Source organism: Natrix helvetica (genome assembly GCF_964273705.1).
Source record: "Natrix helvetica genome assembly, chromosome: Z".
Taxonomy (NCBI): Eukaryota; Metazoa; Chordata; class Lepidosauria; order Squamata; family Natricidae; genus Natrix; species Natrix helvetica.
In genome coordinates this window covers 22,375,874-22,399,143 of record NC_138554.1, presented here as the reverse complement: position 1 = coordinate 22,399,143, position 23,270 = coordinate 22,375,874, and the positions used below count along the sequence as shown (strand labels likewise).

The following is a 23,270-nucleotide window of genomic DNA, read 5'->3' as shown; positions in this document are numbered from 1 at the left end:
TTCTTGCTTTATGAGAACTCATGCAAGGGAAAGATGGAGTATGAAAAGCATGAAACAACTGAATTGTCAAAATAGAAATGGATATTTTAGAAATAAGATTGAAGATAGAGCAGAATCACTTTAAATAAGATGATTATGTGATTTATAATGGAAGGTGTGTCATCTGCAATATGAAAGAATAAAATAGCAGTGAAATTCAAAAATGTAGCATTATTAAATATGCACAGCCCTTGTTTTAACCTAATAAACAACAGGACTGTGTTTATTAGAATTAGTGGATACTTAATTAACATCTATAATGTGGAAGCAATAATGATGCATACTGATGAATTATATGGCAAATTGCAAGTAGAACTAAATAAAACATCAGGAAAGCATATAGTACCTCCAGTGGTGACTGGACTAAAATAAAAGAAAATGGAAGTATTGAACAGGAAGTAAATTAAGTAAATGCAATATTGTCAATACTTGCTTCAAAAAACATAAATATTTGACAATATACACAATGGAATCAAATGAGGATCATATTTGGAAAAGTGCAGGTCAGTCAGAATATTTTCAGGTGCAGATTGAAATAAACATAAATTATTATTACCAAAACTGAATAAACGAGATTTGACTTGGAAGATGTCTAATCAGAATCTAAGATCAATTAAAAGCAGATTCACTAGGGTTAAATTATGATATGAACACTGCTGGAAGAGATTAGATATACTTTAAAAGTTAAAGGGGGAGAATCTCAAAAATTTCAAAGAAGAAAAATTCAAATGGGCTTTAGAACAACATGTCACTATAGCTGAAGAACAGGCAGAAGCCTTGGATAAATCAGAACAAGATAATGATGATTCAATGTAGATTTCCAACAGAAAGTAACAAAGGAGAAGGAAATAAATATCATTTCTTTCCAAGAATGTCAATAAATGGAGAAAAACAACAGAAAATAAGATGGTTTGAAGATTAAAAATAGTACAGCTAAGAAAGAATCTCAAGAATACTCTAATTATCTCTATAGAAGCAAATGAAAGATGAAAATACAGGTAGTCCTTCGCTTATGACCAGTTGCTTAGCAACTGTTTAAAGTTCCGTTGAACCTATCAGGGAGGAGGTACTTATGACCCAGGTTCAAAGGTCATCATCTGGTTATGTGACCATACTTCAGACACTTGGCAACCAGGCTGCATATGCAGTCAATCATAGAGCCCCATTAGTCACATGACCATGTTTTACAACCATTTTGCCAAACAATGGTATTTCTTTCCAGTTCTTGGCAAAACTCATGCACTGGTGACGTCTCGCCTGGACTACTGTAACGCTCTCTACATGGGGCTTCCCTTGGGACGCGCCCGAAGACTGCAGCTAGTCCAGAACGCAGGCGGTCATGGGGAGTACCAGGTACTCCCATGTGACACCGCTCCTGCGTGAGCTGCACTGGCTGCCTGTGGTCTTTCGGGTGCGTTTCAAGGTTTTGACCACCATCTTTAAAGCGCTCCATGGCATAGGGCCCAGTTACCTGCGGGATCGCATCCTCCCACATACATCCCAGCGGCCAATTCGCTCTCACAGAGAGGGGCTTCTCCTGGTGCCGTCCGCTAGGCAATGCCAGCGGGCGACGCCAAGGAGTAGGGCCTTCTCTGTGATGGGCCCAACCCTCTGGAATGACCTCCCCCCCGACATCAGAACCACCACCGACTTCCGCTCCTTCCGGCAGAAACTAAAGACTCACCTGTTTCGACTGGCTGGCCTGGCATAATTTCAACGCCTATCTCCTGGCATTTATATTCTACTGGTTTTTAAGGGTATTGTTCTATAGTCTTAATTTTATTGGGTATTGGGATCTTAATGTCTGTTTATTTTAATTATTTATTAGCAATACAGTTCTGCACATCTTTTATCCTCCTCTTATGCATCTATCCATTTTATATTTGTATATATATATTTTCCATGTAGTAATTTTAATTGTTTTAATTTTGTTCTTTGACATGGACTGTACACCGCCCCGAGTCCCTTTCGGGAGAGGGGGCGGTCTATAAGCGCTAATAAATTGAAATTGAATTGAAATTGAAATGACAGTAGGACAGAATCATAGGCAGGGAGATATTATATTCAACAATATAAGTGACAACCCTTAGAAAATAAAGGTACAGTAGACAGTTGCTCTGTTAAACTATTGTCACGTAAGAATTAAGCAAATTATCAAATTATTATTAACTAAGAAATCATTAAGCTCAGATGAATTACTGTTGAATGTGTAAAGTTGCAAGAAAAATATCTGGGTCCTTGGTGATCTCTGAAATGTTTTATCGCAGACGTTTCATTACCCAAACTAGATAACATCATCAGTGCAAAAGAATTACAATTTTAACCTCCCTATATCAACTAATGTGAATTAAATCCGTGCAACCAAGAAATTGGATAATATACAGTCTTACATATCTATACCAAAGAAATGAGATGCAAAAAAGTATGCATGTTATTGAACTAATTCCTCATGGAAGTCAAATTTCAGTGAAGAACTTACAAAGAAGAATATACAATGTACTGAGAAAGAAGTGCTAAATAGCCAGACAGGATTCAGAAAAATAGAGAATGTCATAGCAGAGGATAAATAAATAAAGAGCAAGAAAAACATCTTTGTTTTCTTCACAAGAGCAAGGCTATTTATTTATATAAGGATGTGTAAGGCTGCCCTACTCAGGGCAACATACAGGATAAATATAGAATCTTTTAATTATCAAGTTTCTATACCGCCCATCTCGCTTTAGAATAGAATAGAATTCTTTATTGGCCAAGTGTGATTAGACACACAAGGAATTTTTCTTTGGTGCATATTCTCTCAGTGTATATAAAAAGATAAGATACATTCAACAAGAATCATAAGGTATAACACTTAAGGGTAGTCATAGGATACAAATGAGCATTCAGGAAACAATATCAATATAAATTGTAAGAATACAAGCAACAAAGTTACAGTCATGCAGTCATAAATGAGAGGAGATAGATGATAGGAATGGTGAGAAGACTAATAGTATGCAGCCTTAGTGAATGGTTTGACAATGGTGTGGGAATTATTTGTTCAGCAGAGTGATGGTGTTTGGGGGGGGGGAAATGTCCTTGTGTCTAGTTGTCTTGATGTGCAGTGCTCTATAGCGTCGTTTTGAGGGTAGGAGTTGAAACAATTTATGTCCAGGATGCAAGAGGTCCGTAAATATTTTCACGGCCCTCTTAAGTGACCCTTAAGTGACTCTGGGTAGTTTACAAATAAAATAATATAAAACATGACTAAAAGCACAGTTTAAAAAAACATTAAAAAACAAGGTTAACATTTACAAGTTAAAAATAATACATCAATGTTAATGATAATTTTAAAATTAACCACAACTGATGTATAAATACAAATGCTAAGCTATAAAATGGCACAGAACGAATTGTGGCAATCATACTGAAATGTGGAATGATGGCTAATGAACTTATTGGAATATTTTATTGTTCTTATGAAGAAGCTCATTATGGAAAAAGAACATGTGCTAACAAACTAAATTTGGAGAAATGGATGATTTAGGGTAGGGAGTGAAATGAGGACACACCTCAATCCCATGTTTATTGAGTTGTACACTGCATACATTATTAAAAAGGGAGGATTGGAATAGATGACAGCTGAAATCAAAATATATTAATGTTTTGCCTCGGGCAAGACATGACCTAAACAGTTTCCTGATTTTGAGCATAATGACCTAGCCACTACCTTAACTGGCTTTTAGCAAATTCATACTTGACATCAAAGAACTAAAAATGGTGGTTTTGTTTTCTTGGATTTAAGAATATGTGTCAATCAGGGGTGGGTTGCTGCCAGTTTTACTACCGGTGTGCAAATGTGCGTTGCTCAAAGTAATAATAATAATAATAAATTTATTTCTTAGCCGCACCCTCTCCCGAAGGACTCGGGGCGGCGTACAATAAAACACATAAAAACAATATGGACAATACACACACAGAATAAACGAACACGTGTACATGGAGGAGGTATGAAGATAAGAAAAGACAGTTAAAACATAGTTTAAAATCCCCTAATAAAAGTCTAAAAGTCACAAAAATTAAAAAACCCGTCAGGAGCAGTATGAACGAACTATGGTTGAGCCAGGCCAGCTACTTGAAATAGGTGCGTCTTGAGCTTTATCCGGAAGGCGCGGAGGTCAGAGGTAGTCCTAATATCCGGGGGAAGGTCATTCCACAGGGCTGGGCCCGCAACAGAGAAGGCTCTACTCCTAGACGCCGCCCCCCGACATTGTCTCTGTGCGAGCGTAAAGTAAATAGTTCTTCACGCATATGGCCCAGTGGTGGCGAGGGAACCGGTTCGGGGGTGTGGCAGGTCTGAGTCGCTGCCGGTTCTGTGACCCAGGCCTGAATTCAACTACCGATTCAGCCGAACTGGGCCGAACCGAAAGCGACCCACCTCTGGTATCCATGGATAGTGTAGTGGAGAAATGAGGAGGAGATTTGCCTTCCTCCCTAAAATCAATTATTATATTAATCTATTAATATAAGATCATGATGATAGAATAGTTAAACCAACAGTCACAATGGAGCTGGAGACAATAAGAATCTGGGAAACCAGATTCTAGAGCAGAGCCATTTTAAGACCTGTGAACTTCAATTCCCAGAATTCCTCAGCCAGCCATGCTGGCTGGGGAATTCTGGGAATTGAAGTCCACAATTCTTAAATGCCTTCACCTTGATTAAATTGAGGCTGAAGTTTTTTTAATAGCCATGCATACAGATACATCAGTACATTTGTAGAGCTATAGATCCATGTGTGTAAATGCAATTCGGTGCACGCAGCTGGCCTTGCAGCACCCTCAGAGATCAAACTCGCTGCATGAAAGGTCATTATTTATGCCAAAGTACTGAAAAATACCATTCAGGCAGCTTTCAAATGCTGTGAGGTTTCAGTATTGTAATGCTGAGTGTCTGTGACCTAAAATTAGCGTATTAGCTGCAGATCCTGAGAAGATGAGTTATTTGGAACTGCAGGCTTCAATTTTCAGCATTAATCTGTCTTTCCAACTTGCCTGCGGTTTGGAAAAGCTGCTTTTATCTCGTGGGTGGAATTTGAGCAGGAAGCTTGCACAATATGGAAGGATTATAACTACCATGCTGGCATTTTTAGATTCCTTCATGAGACAGCAGATTTTTCAGGCGTTCACCAGACGGCAGATTCTGCTTCCTAAAATGTGAATTTAGCTAGTTTACCTGAGCAAATGCTGAAGTGATGGGATGCTTTCCCTTGTATTGTAGGAAGATATCCCATAGTTCAGGGGTGTCAAACTTGTATTGCCATGGCGGAGTCACATGATATATCAGGACTTTCCCCCCCCCCTTGGCTAAAGTGGGTTGGGGCGGAGCCAGCACATGACGCATCCAGCCCATGAGCTGCGAGTTTGACAACTCTGCCATCGTGAATGTAATACTGTACAGATAATCCTCAATTTACAACCATACATTTAGTGACCGTTCAAAGTTACAATGGCTTATGATTGGTTTTTACACTTAAGAACGTTGCAGCATCCCGATGGTCACATGATCAGATTTTGGTTGCTTGGCAACTAGCACATACATGGGTCAGTTGCAGTGTCCTGGGGTCATGTGATTACCTTTTGCAACCTTCCGACAAGCAAAATCAATGGGGAAATCAGATTCACTTAATATCCGTGTTACTAATTTAACAACTGCCACGATCCACTTAACTGTGGCAAGAAAAGTAGCATAATGGGGCCAGATTCACATCACAACTGTCTTAGCAATGGAAATTTTGGATTCACTTGTGGTCCCAATTTGAGGGCTCCCTGTATGCAGTTTATCATCAGTTCAGCCTCATAATTGACTAAATTTGTTTCCCTTTTAGACATGCACCTAGGATTGCTTTCTTATAAACCTAAACGTTGGATGTGACCAAATTTTAGAAACTTGGCTGTTCTACTTTGATAGCAATCAGTTTCCCTGCCCTTTGCATCCTTGTATAAGGATCCATTTAATTTATCTTTGGTATGTGCACAGATTAGAATATCAGGAGCTTTTGCTGATAGTCCTTTATCGCGGCACTGAATCTTGTATTTTATACTTTAGTTTTGCACTAGGTTGAAGATAAGCCCATAGTTACTTACCCTGCTGAGGACAGCAGAATTAGCTCACTTCCTTCTATCCAGTACATAGCATATAAGCGCTGCTTGATCAGGGTCCTCATTATTGTCAGGGATGCTACCCATCCTCTCCATGGCCAGTTTTCCTTGTTGCTTTCTGTGAGGGGGCTTTGTGGTACCCAAAGCGGAATATCCGGATTCAGCTTCTATGGAGTTTCTCAGTCATCCAGGTCATGGTTGTCCCAAAGGTACTTTTTCAGGAGCCAACTGAACTTCCTTGTTTTTTCTTTGAAGACATTTCACTTCCCATTCAAGAAGCTTCTTCAGAGTTGAAGAAGCTTCTTGGATAAGAAGTGAAATGTCTTCAAAGAAAAAACAAGGAAGTTCAGTTGGCTCCTGAAAAAGTACCTTTGGGACAACCATGACCTGGATGACTGAGAAACTCCATAGAAGCTGAATCCGGATAAGGTTTTCAGAGAAAAATCAGAATGTCCAGTTGCCTCTTAAAAAGCACCTTTGGGACATCTGGATTCAGTCACAGCTTTGTCCATATAGTATCAACCCTGTATTCAAAACGGACAATGAGTAAGATAAATACCATATTTTTGGACTATGACACACTTTTCCCCCCCTAAAAGAGGGTGAAAATTTGGGTGTGTCTTATACACCAAATATAGCCCTGCCCAACCGCTGCCCCCCACCCTTCCACCTCCGCGCATTTCCAGGCTGCAGAGATTGCCACAGACCATCACCCCCTCCGTGGCTTGTGTTTTGGGTCTCTGCGCTTCACGTTTTCAGCCTCAGAACGCTCCGTTTGAGACTTGTTCAAGGTGGCGGGGATCACCAGAGCACTTAGCCACCTCTGTGCATTACATTTTTTGGCCTCTGTGCATCGCATTTTAAGCCTCTGCACATCCCATTTTTTGCCTCTGCGCATCACATTTTTGGGCAGCAGTTGGTGGCGATGTGCATTGGTGATCCCCGCAGCCTTGAATGGGTCTCAAACAAAACGTTCCAAGGCTGAAAACGTGAGGCGCAGAAGCCAAAATGGCAACCTGGAACAGCTGCTGCCTTGTCTGAACGGTTCTGTGCTTTGCCTCCTGTACTCACTGCAGCGCCCTACCATGATCAGCTGTGCTTTTGAAGCTGCGAACACTCTGTGTGTGTGTGTGTGTGTGTGTGTGTATGTGTGTGTGTGTGTGTGTGTGTGTGTGAGAGAGAGAGAGAGAGAGAGAGATTTATGTGTATGGATATATACTTTTTTTTGAGAGTGCGCAACAGAATTTCATTTTTAATATATGCTATGCCACAATAAAAAATGACAATAAAGCTTGTCTGTCTGTCTGTCTGTCTGTGTCTGTCTGTCTATCTATCTATCTATCTATCTATCTATCTATCTATCTATCTATCTATCTATCTATCTATCTTTCTATCTAATTTTCTCAGTGCTCCTTGGAAATCAGAATGCTTAATCTTCTTGTTATCTTTTTGTCCCTTCAGAGATTAGCAGTAATCTACTGCCACGTTCCCGCCGCCTCCTCCTCTTGCTCAATCCCTTTGGAGGCAAAGGTAATGCACTGCAGTGGTGTCAGAATCACATCCTTCCCATGATTACTGAGGCAGATGTCAGCTTCAACTTGATCCAAACAGGTAAAGCTTCAACTGGTTGTGGGGGAGGGGGGGAGGTCACCGTAAGAAAACTAGATGACTTTCTCTTTTGATGGCCTTCTCCATGCTGGTGCCCTCCAGATGCCTTAGGGCTGCAGCTCCCAGAATCCCATTGGCCCTGCAAGTTGAAATTCTGGGAGTCACAGTTCACATGCATCAGAAGGCCAGCAGTATGGAAAAAGTTGTCCTAGAAAACAAACCATAACCTATTAAATTCCTTTTAAAGAGTTAATGTTTTGGAGCCATTGTGGGTAGAACAAGAATGCAAAACTGATTTGGGGATATATTCAATGACTGTGATTTTCCAGGATGCCAGTGGTGGTTGTGAGAATGATGATGATACTCTTTGCCCTTTTTTAACTAGAGTAATCCTAATGTAAACTAGTTTCTTATAGTGGTTAAGGCAACAGACTAAAAAATTAAGGAAACCGTGAGTTCTAATCCCGCCTTGGGCATAAATCCCACATGAAGAGCAAAACCAAACATTATTGAAATGAAATTTATTACGGATAGCGCTCGACTTATGACTACTCTTGAGCCCATCATTTTTGCTAAATGAAACATTTGTTAAGTGAATTTTGCCCGATTTTACAACCTTTTTTGCCACAGTTGTTAAGTAAATCAGTCCAGTTGTTAAGTTAGAAGACAATTATTAAGTGATTCCAGCTTCCCAATTGATTTTGCTTGTCAGAAAGTCGCAAAAGGTGATCACATGACCCAGGGACACTGCAACTGTCATAAATATATGCAGTGGTGAAGCACCTGATCTTTGATCATGTGACCACGGATGCTGCAACAGTCATCAGTGTGAAAGACAGTTATAAGTCATTTTTTTCACTGCCCTTGTAAATTGGAACAGACACTAAATCAGTGGTTCTCAACCTTCCCAATGCCGTGACCCTTTAATACAGTTCCTCATGTTGTGGTGACCCCCAACCATAAAATTGGTGTCTTGGTTCCTAAGACCGTTGAAAATATGTGTTTTCCGATGGTCTTAGGTGACCCCTGTGAAAGGGTCATTCGACCCCCAAAGGGGTCCCGACCCACAGGTTGAGAACCACTGCACTAAATGAACCGTTGAAGACGGTTTCTGTGTTGGGGGTTAAGGTATAGTACTTTATTGCTAAACTGAACTAAGATGCTTCAAAATTCATCAAAACAGAAGGATAGATGTATGTTTACTATTCATGTTTTCACCAGTTTAATCTTGGAAAGATAGTGGAGTTAATCTCCAAACAAGTTAGATCTTCTTGTGTGTAAGAAGTGGCTGCAACCAACAGTTCTCCAAAGAAATAAAGCCACAAGTTTTGATGCCCCATTTTTGAAAATATGAAATCCAGCTGCTAAACTTAATACTATTTTCATCCATTGTCGGATACTGATTTATGGGGAGTGAAAACATGAAGCCGCCTTGGCAGCCCACATATTTATAAAAAGATATAGAAAATACTAACAGCCAAGGGATCTGTGAAATTCAGTGAAATTCTGCTAAAATAAAGCATACTTTTTTCCCACAAGATGATCTGTTTGGTGGATCACGGTCTCTTGTAGAAAACAATGAAACTATCATCATAGACAATTCTGGGTAGCGTAACTCATACACATCTATGAATTAGGTTAATGAAAAGAAATCTCAAAATGCAGGATTAGATGTTAGAATTTGCTATAATCTGTCTTTGCTTCAGGGCTATCCAGAGGGCAGGATTGACTACATTGGCAGAATGATCTAGAATGTACTAGATTTTACCAAGTAAAATGAAGATCTTGCAACATTTAAGAACAGGGGTGTCCACAAGGACACTTATACGTGAGTGGGGCTGCTGGGGAGGAGGCGGGGAGGAGAAATATTTCTTCAGCCAAGCCTTTTCTAGGAAACCTTTAAAGAAACACAATTTCCCCTCCACTTCTGTCCTTCTCTCCAGCACCACTGAGAATAATTATGCTTCCTGCTGCTGACATTGCATGTAAAGTCATAAACACAAAGCACCTCGCCCAAAGGTTTGCATAATCACTAAAATATGATTAGAATTAATTGTTCACCTAAATGTGGAAATTACAGCCATTTACTTTTATAGCCCCAGATTTTCATCCACAGCAGCATGTCACACGCCACTCTATGCAATAACTTCAACCATTCAGTAATTAATGCAACAGCATCTTAGTTCCATATACTTATAAATAACAACTTCCTTGTCACAGAAGACAAGTCACAGTTGTCTCCAGGAGACCTGACACTGAAGCGGACTGTCAAGTCAGAAAACAGTTGGAGCTCAGCTATTTAATTTTATGCCTGTCCTTGTCTTCCCCAGAGAGACAGAACCACGCCCGGGAGCTGGTACAGAGCATCTCTTTAGATGAATGGGATGGTATTGTGGTCATTTCAGGAGACGGACTCCTTCACGAGGTATCGTTCAAACCACAACAACAAGAAGATAATTCACAGTTCTCCCGCCTGCTCAGGCCCACTTCTGGTTACCTGTAGATCTCCTTTGTTGCTTCCCATAAAACGGCAGGGGGGGAGGGAATCCTCTGGTCTATTTAGGTGGGATTGGATCTCTCTTTCCATCTTCTGTCTTCACCTCCAACTAACATATATTCATGGCCAAGATAAAAAATTAAAGATAGCTGTGACAATGTATAAAACGGGAGTGGGGGGAAAAGAGGCTAATTGAGAAAATTTCCTGGATTTTGTTTTGTACTTTTCTATCTACTGGTATGTTTTTTTAGCTTTCGTGTTTAAATTATTTAGCACAAATTAGCCAGAGATCATCTATAAATAGTGACTTATTCTTGAGCCAGATTTTTGCTATATTAGCTCACCCTTTCCTCAGTTGGTACCCTCCATATATGTTGGACTTTCATTTCCATGTATAGGAAGTCCTCGATGTATAGCCACAGTTGGGACCAGAAATTCCATCTCTAAGCAATGTGGTCATTAAGTGAGCTGTGCCCAATTTTACAACCTTTTTTGCTCCTGTCATTAAGTGAATCATGCAGTCAAGTAAATCCAGCTTCCCCCATTGACTTTGCTAGTCAGAAGCTCTGCTGGGGAAATCCTCAGTGGCATCATGTGGCCCTGGAACTGTGCAGCTATTGTAAATACATGCCAGTTGCTAAATTCATGAACTCTGATCATGTGACAGTGAGGATGTTGCATCAGTCATAAGTGTGAGGACAGGTTTTATTTTTTTTCAGCACCACCATAACTTTGAATGATTGAATAGACAGAATATTCAGAATAGAATAACTGAATAGACAGAAGTTGACGGCTACATGTAATGAATGGAAGGCATCAGATGTGGGAAAGTTGCACTGGATTTTGCATATGCACAGCAGAGAATAACGTTGCTTTTTGGAATCTTGTTGGTTGAGCAAAGGGTGCATGTTTGTTTGGTTTTTTTACCAATTACCAAGTGACCAGTCATAAGTTGAGGACTACCTGTATTCACCCTTCTCTGCTTTCCTTTCAGGTTATTAACGGTTTGATGGAACGTCCTGACTGGGAGGAAGCAGTTAAAATGCCTCTTGGGATTCTTCCCTGTGGATCTGGGAATGCTGTGGCAGCTGCTATTAATTGTAGTGCTGGGTAAGTGAGAAAGCCTCGCTAAAAAATAGGCAGTGGGGTACAACAGGTTATAAAAATATCCCTATATAAAAAGCAAAGGGAAACCACAAACAACCACAAGTAATAAAACTTTCTTTAAGATCAGAAGTTTATTGTTTCATGAGCAATTTTTAACATGAATAGCAAACATAGCCTTACTTAGATTAGCAATTTATTGCAATAAGCTCCACTGTCATAGCTGAACCCAACAAGGATTAGCTAAGGCCAGTGGCCCTGAACTCTTCCCAAGACATTCTTTTTATACTTTTCTGCATGCATTTCACAACTTACTTCCTTGTTTTGTCTTACTGACCGTCACTCTCTGCAAACACCTGTGTACATTTGAAGTTCTCAGACACTTGTTATTTTCAGTTCCTCATTTCCCATCATCTTATTCTTCCTGCTCTAAATATATCCATATCAAGTACAAACGTTGCAGAAAATGCAGACACAAGTCAGCACATTAGAAAGATTAGTCTGGTACATTTTGCAATTATGTTAGTTTAAAACTTTGGTTCAGTGAGGCCTGCAAGCCCACTCCTAGGCCTATTACCTGCAACTTTCCAATGGATACTTTCTCCCCTCACACTCAAGACTCTGTCTTAAGCCTAGTAGACTTCAATATCTTCATCAATCATTTGGATGAGGAGGTAGATGGGGAACTCATTGAATTTGCAGACAACACCAAGCTGGCAGGAATAGCCAACACTCCAGAAGATAGGCTTAAGATACAGAAGAATCTTGACACACTTGAACATTGGATGCTATCTAACAAAATGAAATTCAGTGGTGAGAAAAGTAAGGTTCTACATTTAGGCAAGAAAAACCAAATGCGCAGGTATAGTATGGGTGGTTAATACCACTTTATAAAGCTTTGGTAAGGCCACACTTGGAATATTGCATTCAGTTTTGGTCAACACAATGTAAAAAAAGTTGTTGAGACTCTAGAGTGCAGAGAAGAGCAACAAAATGATTAGGGGAGTGGAGGCTAAAACATATAAAGAACAGTTGCTGGAATTTGTTATGTCTAGTTTAATGAAAAGAGGATTAGGGGTGACATGATAGTGTTCCAATATTTAAGGGGTTGCCACAAAGAAGAGAGAGGCAACCTAGTCTCCAAATCACCTGAGAGCAGGGCAAGAATCAATAGATGGAAACTAATCAAGGAGAGAAGCAACCTAGAACTAAGGAGAAATTTCCTGCCAGTCAGAACAATTAATCAGTGGAACAGCTTGCCTTCAGAAGTTGTGGATGCTCCAACACTGGACGTTTTTAAGAAGATGTTGAATAACCATTTGTTTGAAGTGGTAGAGCGTTTATTGCCTAATGAGGGGGTTGGACTAGAAGACCTCCAAGGTCCCTTCGAATTCTGTTGTGTTCTGTTCTAAAATCCTGGTAAGGGGTGGCCATTTCCCACCATGATCCGAGCCTTGCAGTTAGCCCCGTGACCCAAGCCAGAAAGTGGCAACATTGAATCTTGTGTTCTCTAAGGTTCAGTCCTTGGATAAGTGAAACTAAACCATGCAAAAGTATGGGGGAGCATGCACAGAGAGTTTTCATCCTTCCCGCACAAATAATAACTTTCAGCTTCTGTGTGCCTGCAATTCACAAGCAAAGCTTGCAGGATATTGCTTTGAAATTAGTCCTGTAATTAATTAGATAAAAGTGGCCTGTTTGAGAAGATACATTTGCATTTACTGTGGCAGAGAAGAGCACTCATGTATGTCAATTGACCTGCTTTGTGGTATGGGGTAATGAACATCGTAACCATTTACTTCTGTCTTGCAAAGCTCGACCCATGTGTCACCCTCCTAATAACTAAGGATCTTGACAGTGAGCAATACCTGGCTGATTATGTCTAGATCATTAGCTAAGCAGGGTCAGGCCTGGCTCCTATTTGGATGGGAGATTGCTAGGAAATAGCAGGGCTGAAGGTTAGAATATTCAAAGAGAATCCATCCACTTCTGAAATGTAACCAAGAAAAAGTGTGTTACCAGAAGTTGAGCTTTCATTCCGTATTTAGGATTTAGATAAGAGTAAGTAATTTTTCCTTTTTTTAGACTTTGAAAAAGAGGACAAAAAGTAGATGGGTTAAGTCTCTTTATAAGAATTTAACATTTTCACTTTTCCCTTGTAATTTATTCAACTCTTCTCTCAAGCCAAAAAGGATGAAAACGTTGGTCCTAACCTCCATGTGTTTATTTATTTATTTATCACATTTTTACAAAATCCATCTTAACTAAGTGACTCCGGGTAGTTTACAGTAAAAATTATTCCTGTAGTTTTGAATGGAAAAAGCTCATACAGGCTTAAGTGCCCCCCACCAAAGGAAGATCTTGTGCTTAAGAACTTATACGTTTTCAGCACATACACATGGCAATTGTTTCTGAGAACTAGAATTTTGAAAATCTCTTATTTACTAATAAATAATAATAACAACCTCCCAGTGCATACGAGACAGGAATGAACAGTTCAAGGCAGATTTCTCTCCCTGTAGGGATATGTATGTATCAACAATTGATACAGGCAGTGTTCGACTTACAACCACAACTGAGCCTCATAATTTTGTTGTTAAGTGAGATATTTGTTAAGTGAGTTATGCCCCATTTTACGACCTTTACAACAGTTTTTAAATGAATCTCTGCAGTTGTTATTGACATGGTTGTTAAGTGAATCTGGCTTTCCCATTGATTTCTCTTATCAGAAGGTCGCAAAAGGTGATCACACAATCTTGGGACATCGCAACAGTCATAAGTATGATCTAGCTGCCAAGCATCTGAAATTTTGTCACGTGATCATGGGGATGCTACAAAGGTTGTAAGTGTGAAAAACAATCATAAGTCACTTTTTTCGTTGCCATTGTAACTTTGAACAGTCACTAAATGAACTGTTGTAAGTCGAGACTGCCTGTATATCATCTGAATCAAATATGATGACAAATGCTTAATTATGTCGGTCAGTGACCATTGCCATGTTTGCAGGCAGCCCTCCAGAAGATAAAAACCAAGTTAAAACCCTAAGGGCATCCTACAACTGTAAAATGATACCTACCATATTTTTCAGAGTATAAGGCGCACCGGCGTATAACATGCACCAAGATTTTGAAGAGGCAATTTTTTTTTAAAAAAAAGTTTTTGCTCTCTGCAGACCTCCCAAAAATGACCCATTTTTTGTCAAAAAAATGGCAATGCATAGCCTTTAGAAGGCTTGTAAGTGCTCCTGGGGGCTGCCCCCCCAAAATGAGCAAAAAATGGTCCGTTTTTCGCTCATTTCTGCCCTCCCCAGCCTCCGAGGGCACTCTGGAAGCCTCCTAAAGGCTATGCACTGCCATTTTTGCAAAGGGGGCGGGTTTTCAGGAGGCCAAAAATGCTGTATTCAGTGTATAAGACGTACCCAGATTTTCACCCTCTTTTCTGAGGAAAAAAGGTGTGTGTCATACTCCGAAAAATATGGTAGTTTATTTCCTAAATTTGCAGGTAAAGTAGATTTCCTTCACAGGTAGTCCTCAACTTACAACCTTTCACTTAATGACTATTCAGAGTTACTGAAAAAAAAATGACTTGTGACTGTTTTTCACATGACCATTGCAGCATCCTCCCCATGATCACGCATTCATAATTCAGATGCTTGGCAACTGACACATACTTAAGACGGTCTCAGTATCCCGGGGTCATTTGATCACCTTTTGCGACCTTCTGACAAGCAAAATCAATGGGGAAGCCAGATTCATTGAACAACCTTGTTAGTAATTTAACAACGACAGTGATTCACTTAATAACTTGGCAAGAACGGTCATAAAATGGGGCAAAATTAACTTAACAAGTTTCTCCCTTAGCAACAGAAATTTTGGGCCCCATTGTGGCCATACGTTGATGATTACTTATATATTGTTTCTGAATGCTTATTCATTGAGGCTGCCCTGCCCTTTTTGCCCCTCCAAAGAGATGGAGATTGATGGATTGGATTGCCATCCACTTGGCAAGTGTCTCTGAGCAGTTTTCATTATTCTGTCTCTGTTTTTGTTTGTTTGTTTTTGTCCCATTGGCCAGGTTTGAGCAGGTCTTGGGCCAGGAGCTGCTGACAAACTGCACCCTTCTGCTCTGCCATGGGGCGGTTTCTCCCTTGGACCTGGTCTCCATCACCACCACATCAGGCACCCGTGTCTTCTCTTTCCTGAGTGTGGCCTGGGGCTTCATTTCAGATGTGGATGTCGAAAGTGAGAAGTATCGGCACATGGGCCCAGCCCGGTTCACCTTGGGGACCATGGTTCGTCTGGCTTCCCTCAACATTTACCGGGGCCGGCTCTCTTACCTTCCTGCTCTTGGTTGTGCAACTCATCGACCAATTTTGCGCAGTATCACCGTAGCCGCCAATGGGAGCCTTCCCTTCCAACACCTGCCCCTCCACCGCACGGTCTCCGATATGGGCCTTTGCGAGGAGCGCCAAGCCTTCTGCTACCGTGAGTTGGAGTCAGCGGAGGAGCCCACTCCCTCACCCAGCTCCCCGCCTTCTTCTTCCAGCTTCCAAGCATCCAACTTCAGTTTTGAAAGCCTGTCAGAAGTGACGGTAGACAAGGAGTCCCAGCATGCTGATCTGCCCAAAGTTCTACCAAACCGGTTGCCTTCTGCCCCGCAAATGCATGGCCCTTTGGATGACTTTCTGTCCCCTCTTGAACAACCGGTGCCCAAATCCTGGGTGACGGTGGAGGATGATTTTGTGCTGGTATTGGCCATTTACCAGACTCACTTAGGGGCAGACCTCTTCACCATGCCCACCGCTGGCTTTAATGATGGTCTTATCCATCTTTGCTTTGTCAGGGCAGGCGTCTCCCGGGCAACCATGCTTCGCTTCTTCTTAGCTATGGAGAAAGGCACTCATATTGACCATGAGAATCCTTATTTTACGCACCTCCCCGTCCGAGCTTTCCGCATAGAGCCTCTCACTCACAAGGGAATCATCACTATTGATGGGGAACGGGTGGAATATGGACCCGTTCAGGGACAAATCCATAATGGGATTGCCAACTTAGTTACTGGGATCAACCGGTCTAAGCTGACTACCTTCTGACGGGTTGTGTTAATTCTCTTACAGAGACTAACAGTTCTAATTTGACATGTGTATCCTATCTGTTCTCCAACCACTAGAGGGCAAGCTGCTTAAAATGACTCATTACCCTTCTAGGCATTTGAGCACACACATCGTATATCCTAATTAATGCATCTAGAGTATTTTAACCATTGCTTTCCAAGAGATGCAATAATCTGAAGGATGACTTCCTTCTTTCAACTCAGCACCTGGACAGGCTGCCTCAAGATTTTCCATCACTCAGAAGCCACTGGGCTCCCAGTCTGTTGGTTTGAATGAGGTGGAATATAAATGTAGAACCCTTATATGTTTTTTTTAATGCCTCAATTATCCACCTGGGGTTTCCATCATTCCACCCATCATTTCTTTCTGTCATACTTTTCCAACTCTAAGCTAGCTCTTCCTGTAGGGCTTAGAGGCACCTTGGCAATAGCCTTTCACACTATTGAAAATTGGAGGCAGTGAGCAGCCATCTATCTGCCCTATATTTTTGCCAGTCCCTTAAAAATCCTGGTTTATTTAAAGCTGTAGGGCCAGGATGGTGGTTTGGCTGAAGAAGTCCCAGAAGAATTGAACACTAAAGCTCCCTCTGTCCTTTAGTCCTTGGAACTGAAATTAGCCTGATTTTTCAGCACTTGATTTAAAACACTGGACTTGCACTTAAGCAAAACTTTACGTTCCACTGGTGATACGGGATTCCTCTGTCCCCTTCCTCCAAATGGCCAAGTCAGTCTCCTTCCTATTCCAAGATCTTAGCCACCTTTTGCTCACATTTCATAAGGCCTAGAGGATGGAGACTGAGCAAGGCAGACTCATTTATAGGCCCTGGTGGTTGCACTGTTGACATGCACTTGATAGGCTACCTACCCTCCATATAAACCCGAGTTGAGAAACTTAGGTCCCTCCAAATACTGATGGACTACAAAACCCATCCCTGATTGCTGGTCATATGGGCTGGGGCCAAGATAAAATATTTGAGCACTACAGTTTTCCCCTGACTTCCCAGCCTAAATGCAGGCCAGGGAAATGCACCTGAAATTGGATATTGAATGTACCGGATAACTTGCTTAACACTTGTTTGTTGGAGTGTTTTGTTCTCTGTTTTGTTCAGATGCGTCAATTAAGGCCAATTGTTTTGTCTTCTCTCCTGGTTTACAGGGGGTTGCGCTTGGGTGGTCCTGCTATTCTTCCTCTCCATGGATGATCAAAGTCATATAAGGAAAGGAAGAGGACCCTGTTTTCTGAAACCTACAATTGTTGGTTTCTAACCCACTTACAGTATGCTAGAGGGAGCTTGAAGTACCATCTCCCTTTCATATCATGACTTGAAGAGGGTTTCATTTTAGGAATACACTGGATGAATGTAACTGGATTTTTCTTGGAAGAATTATGCTAAGGTGGCTGCTTTTCCCTTCCCCACTATGTGGGGGCTAACAAGAAATTAAATGATCCGAAAACTGTAATAGATAAGTGTCTGCATATGAGACAATGCTTATAATATGTGTTCTCCCTCTCTCTTTCTCTGTTTTAACTAATTTCAAACCAGGAGATCAAGTTGGTTAACATCTCCCTTGCCCAACTTTTCCCAAGTTCATACAGTGATAATCCCTAGAGCAAGTAATTGCTTAAGACTGGATCTCAACTGGCTTCAGGTTCTATGCCAAGTTTAATAGAAACTGTCTGATCTCAAAAAGCTGAGCAGGAGTGCCTGATTAATTCTTCAGTGGGAGCCCACCTTAGAAAGCCAAAATTGTAAGACAGCTGGAAAAACATCCTGAACCTGGGAGAAAAACAGCAAACTACTTTTACTATGTTTCCAAGAAAACTGTGTGGACATAAATACACCAGGAGTTAACCTTTGGCCTTCACTGACTTGAGTGTGGGTTATTCTATAAACATTGGGAAAGATAAATGCAAAGGCACGAGACTTTCTCCTTCGTGTGGACATTTTGGGACATCTACCATACAAATGCAGACATGTCCTATTGCTCTGAGCTTTCTCGGCTCTGTCATCAAGCTCCAAGCTGGAAGAAAGCACATGAGTGAAGAAGCAGCCTGTAGTGATGGCTCTTCCTTTTGTGGTCTGCCTTGTCTTCTGGGAGAGTTGCAAGAAGAGGATTGAATGGGCAAAAAAGACATCAGAGTAAAGAAAGGTGGCAGTTACGAAAGCACAGGATCTGGCCCATAAAAACAAGGGGATAAGGCCAGAAGCTGATACCTTGGGATGTGTTTCATTAACCAGATCATAGAAGCTTAGGCATTTATGCCTCCCAAGTTCAATCCTTCCGTAGTTCAAAAAAATCCAAATTAAAACATCCCAGATAGGAAGCTGTATACGGTCCATCTGAAAGTATCTAGCAAAGAAAAGCCATCGCCTTCCTTAGTCATGAGCGTCAATACTGATTAACTCTTGTTGTTAAGAATACTTTTTCTCTTGTTGAGTTGAAATCTGCTTCCTCGTAGCGTAAACCTATTAACCCCACGTCCTGCAAACTGAAATGAGAGCAAGCTGGTCTTGACTTTTCTACTGTGTGATACTCTCAGGCATTTGAAGAGACCTCCATCTTGTCTTTTCAAGACCCAGTATCCCCGCTTCAGCCTTTATTCTCAGGAGTTAATTTCTATTCCCCACCCCTACCAACATGGAGTACTGATAGTGTGACTTTGTACTTGCCTCAGTTACAAGCACAGGTAGGCTTCAAAAATTTTAGCAAGGGGTTCTCTGCACTGGGTGGGTGTGGCTATGGTGAGTGTGGCCTAGCTGGCCTCCTGTACCACGGCAGGGGAGGAACATTTTTGTCCTCTCTGGGCTCTGGATGCTTTTCTCGAGCCTCCAGGAGAGCAAAAACAACCTCCTCAGGCTCTGGAGGCTGGAAACAGGCCCATTTATGGCCTTCCCGAACTTCTGGTAGGCCCGTTTTTCACCCTCCGGAACCTCCACGCAGCCCTGCACTTAACCTGCATACCAAATGGGCCACGTGGGGACTCCTGGGAGGGGAGGGGAGGGCCAGCCAAGAGTGGGATTTGGGGGTTCTCCAAACTGCACATAATCTTAGCTAGAGGTTCTCCCGAACCCCCCAGCAACCCACCCCTGGTAACAAGCATCCTGATACTGCTGGGGAGCAAGTAGGAGCAGAAAGTAAATTTGGATCCATTTATCAAATGTAAATGTGGTGTGTGTGTGTGTGTGTTCTTTGTTAAAGGTTGGCAACAGCAGCAGGGACAAAATAACAGCTGCCTCAATTTTAGGAAGTGCTTGCTGGAAGTAAAGCAAACCTAGCAAAATAAAGAGTTTCCGGGGTAGAGAATGATCCATACAGGTAGTCCTGGATTTAGGACTGTAATGGATTACCACGTGATCACAAACAATTGTTTTTTGTGGAAGTTGTTAAGAGAATGCCATGGTTTTAAGCAAAGCCATTGTTTGTTATGGCTAGTTGGTTTTTTTTTTTTTTTTTTTTTTGCCAGAAGCTAGAAATAAAGGCTGGTTTTCAGCAAATATAATATAACTTGTGCTCACATGGCCACAGGATGTTGCAAATGACTAAGTGCAGGCTGGTTGCCCATAATACAGTCACATGATCTTGGGGCGGGGGGGGGGGGCAGATGTTAGAACTTGTGATCTGGATTGCAACTAGCTTCTTCAAGCTCTGTTGTAACTTCAAGCAGTCGCTAAGTGACTGGTTGTAAGTCGAGGACTACCCATGTATCCCATTTCTGAATGCCATCACAAATTCCTGCTTTTCAAATTGCATCCTAATCGATGCTTTGATTTTCTGCTTGGTGCAAGGGGAAAGAAAGGATTAATGCAAGTCTGAATCCCTCTCTTTCCTGGCCCATATAGAGAGAGAGGTCTTCAAAGTATGTCCAGAAAAAAAATATGGCATTGGGAACATGATGGCAGAAGTCACTGCTGCTGGACTCCAGGTGGCAAGTTGGAGCATGTCCTTCCCATGGATGAAACCCCTCTTCTCCCCTTTTTAAAGACTATAGTTGTTGCTAACCTTATGGACAGCCTATTAAGCCACTCCGGGGCTTGTTGCTCTTTAGCAACTGAAATGATACTCATAAGTAATATTGCACAATGCGGAAAAGTTCCTTATCTTGAGCCTGGCTGTGAATTTGAGGGGTTGGATAGTTTCCATGAAGTATTTGTAAAAACTGCTTTGGGAATATTAGGGTGCTGGTGTTCGGCCCCTTCATCCCCATCCTTTCTTGTTGGGGAAATATCTGAAATGGGTGTGCAGCTACTAGCTGAATTGAGTTACACAATTCTATTCATGGGATTCTTGATTTCAGAGGGGGTTGTAGCTCTTCCAAATGTGGTTGCACCATCACTAGAAATCTCTCCCATCAATGTGGAGAGGTTAGGGACAAATCTGGAGTAGTGTTTCTCAACCTTAGCAGCATGAAGACATGTGGACTTCTACTTCCTATATTCCCCAGTCAGAAGGGAGAATTCTGGGAGTTGAAGTCCGAGCCCAAGTTGGCAAGATTTGAGAAACACTGGTGTGGAACATACAATCTACTTCCCCTAAAGAAGTGAGTGCCAAAAATGTGAGGGTGCGTGTGTGCTGGCACCCATAATGCAAAGCTCGCCCCCACATGTGCATGCATGCACAACTGCCACCCATGCTTCCCATGTGCACCGCACTACTCACTCCAAGCTGAGGTTGGTATTTCCTGGGGAGGGCGGAGGTGGCTGTTTTCACACTCCCCAGGCTTCAGGAAAGCCCCCGGAACCTGGAGAGGGTAAAAAACAGGCCCAACGGGACTACCGAAAGTTCTGAAATTCTAGTAGGCCCGTTTGGCCCGTTTTTTATTCTTCCCAGTGTCCGGAGGCTTTCCTGAAGCCTGGGGAGGGTGAAAATGGCCTCCCCCAACCCTCCAGGAGGCCGAAAATCAGTTGGTTGGCACGTGCATGCATGCTAGAACTGACAGTTCGCCTACTGGCAGTTACGGTTTGCCATAGGTTTGCCATCACGGCCCTAAGGTATCCTTTGAAGACCGCTTATTCCATTTGAGTGTCCAATTAATGTTCATGGTTACAGTCCTGATTCAGGGTACTGGAAAACAGCTAGGATGGTAGCATGAACATGAAGCTTTTCTGGCAGTGTTTTGGAGAAAAAGAGGAGGTGTTTTGGTCAAGACATCTTGATTGGGCTTGCCCCTCTTCTCAAATTTCCTGAAGAATGGAGCACTTCCTGTGCTCGTCTTGTTTATCCATGTGGCAAAGCCGGGCAAGAAGGCCAGAGAGCTTTGAAGGATGGGCCTCTTTGGGGTTATGGGCCCTGGCAGGTACCTTAAAAACCCAGCTCTGCTTATTCTTCTGCATTAACATGAATATTTCTGCTCTAACCTCTTCAGGAGTATTTTTGGCACTGGTGGAATGGAAGATCATTAAGGGATCTGTCTTTTTTTTTCTGGATTCATCTCATGTGCAAGGAGCAATATCAAGTATTATCTTTATTCTCTTAAGGGCAGTTAACTATCTCGAGAAGGATACTAAACATGCTCTCTCAGTCATAATATTAACAGCTTTTTACTTATATATGCACATAGGAGTAATTCTTGGATTGCTTAATTGATTTTGAAGCCAATAGAATTGCCGAATTCATCTCCCCCTCCCCCCCTTACCTCACTTTTTCCTCTTTCTATATATATCTATCTATCTGTGTTTGGGTGCTGGTACTTGCTCTCACCTAATGAACATTTTTGTGGAAGTCTAGAATGTGAGAAAATGTCTTTCTCTTTGCTGCTAGCCTTATAAGTCCTTCCTACCTTGGTCTTGGGACGGGGTAAGAGCCCAGTTCCAAATAAAGATAATAACAGGTAAGGCTATGTATCTTTGTCTGGGATTTGCTGTAAATTTTAGCTTCCCAAGAAAGCTAATTTTAAGCAAGGTTTTACAGTGAAACCCTATTTTCTTCCCTCCCTTCTTCCCTTCCTCCCTTCCTTTCACCCTTCCTTTGTCCCTTTCTTCCTCTCCTGTCCATCCCTCTTCCCTCCATGTCTTCCATCCCCTTCCTTCCTTCCTTCCTTCCTTCCTTCCTCTTCAATAATCCCTTTCTTTCATTTTATACACCCTTTCACTTTCTTTTTGAGCCCTCTTTCTCTTACTTTCTAACGTTTGTTCTCGTGACCAAATTCTTTTCCCAGAGACCAATCCCTTCTAGGCCATTTGAAATTGGTACATGGGCAACATGGAGCTTATTCACGTTCCTTGGCAGTTTCAGAAGTTTTGGGTAATGGCAAAAATGTGAATTATATATTTTTAAAATATCCTGCAACGCACGCAATTGGTAATGGGGTAGGGCAGGGGTCGGCAAACTTAAACACTCAAAGAGCCATTTGGATCCATTTCCCACAGAAAAGAAAACACCAGGAGCCACAAAGCTCCTAACTGGAAGCCCCCTGTTCAATTCTGGAGCTGACCGGAAGTTCAGTCCCCCCACCATAGAGTCTCCTCTTAGCGCGGCCTACTTCTTCCTCTACCTGTCATAACCGAAAGCCCTATCAATTGTGGAGACAACTGGAAAACCCTCTCCTTGCCATAGAGTCTTCTCCTGGCGCACTGTGCTTCTCTTCCCCCCGCCCCCCACCAGAAGCTCTTCTCAAAATTGTGGCACCAACCAGTTACGGAGGTGCAGCAGAGGGGGGAAAGAGCCACATGTGGCTCCAGAGCTGCAGTTTGCTGGCCCCTGGGGTAGGGCATCATCTGAAGGCTTATTTATAATTTCTTAATTATTTGATTTAAAACCTTTACTTTACAGAACTC

The 23,270-nt window shown here is 41.9% G+C and overlaps 1 protein-coding gene across 1 annotated transcript in view; it reads left to right on the top strand.

Moving 5' to 3' along the window:
- The window catches only part of SPHK2 (sphingosine kinase 2), a 39,390-nt gene extending 16,333 nt beyond the window's left edge, over window positions 1–23,057 (top strand). The window contains exons 3-7 of the mRNA XM_081969662.1: window positions 7,635–7,784; window positions 10,112–10,206; window positions 11,273–11,388; window positions 15,457–21,190; window positions 21,355–23,057. Of these exons, the coding sequence (XP_081825788.1) occupies window positions 7,635–7,784; window positions 10,112–10,206; window positions 11,273–11,388; window positions 15,457–16,474 (1,379 nt within the window). The 3' untranslated portion in view covers window positions 16,475–21,190; window positions 21,355–23,057. The remainder of the gene's footprint in view (window positions 1–7,634; window positions 7,785–10,111; window positions 10,207–11,272; window positions 11,389–15,456; window positions 21,191–21,354) is intronic.
- The last annotated feature ends 213 nt before the right edge of the window (window positions 23,058–23,270 follow it).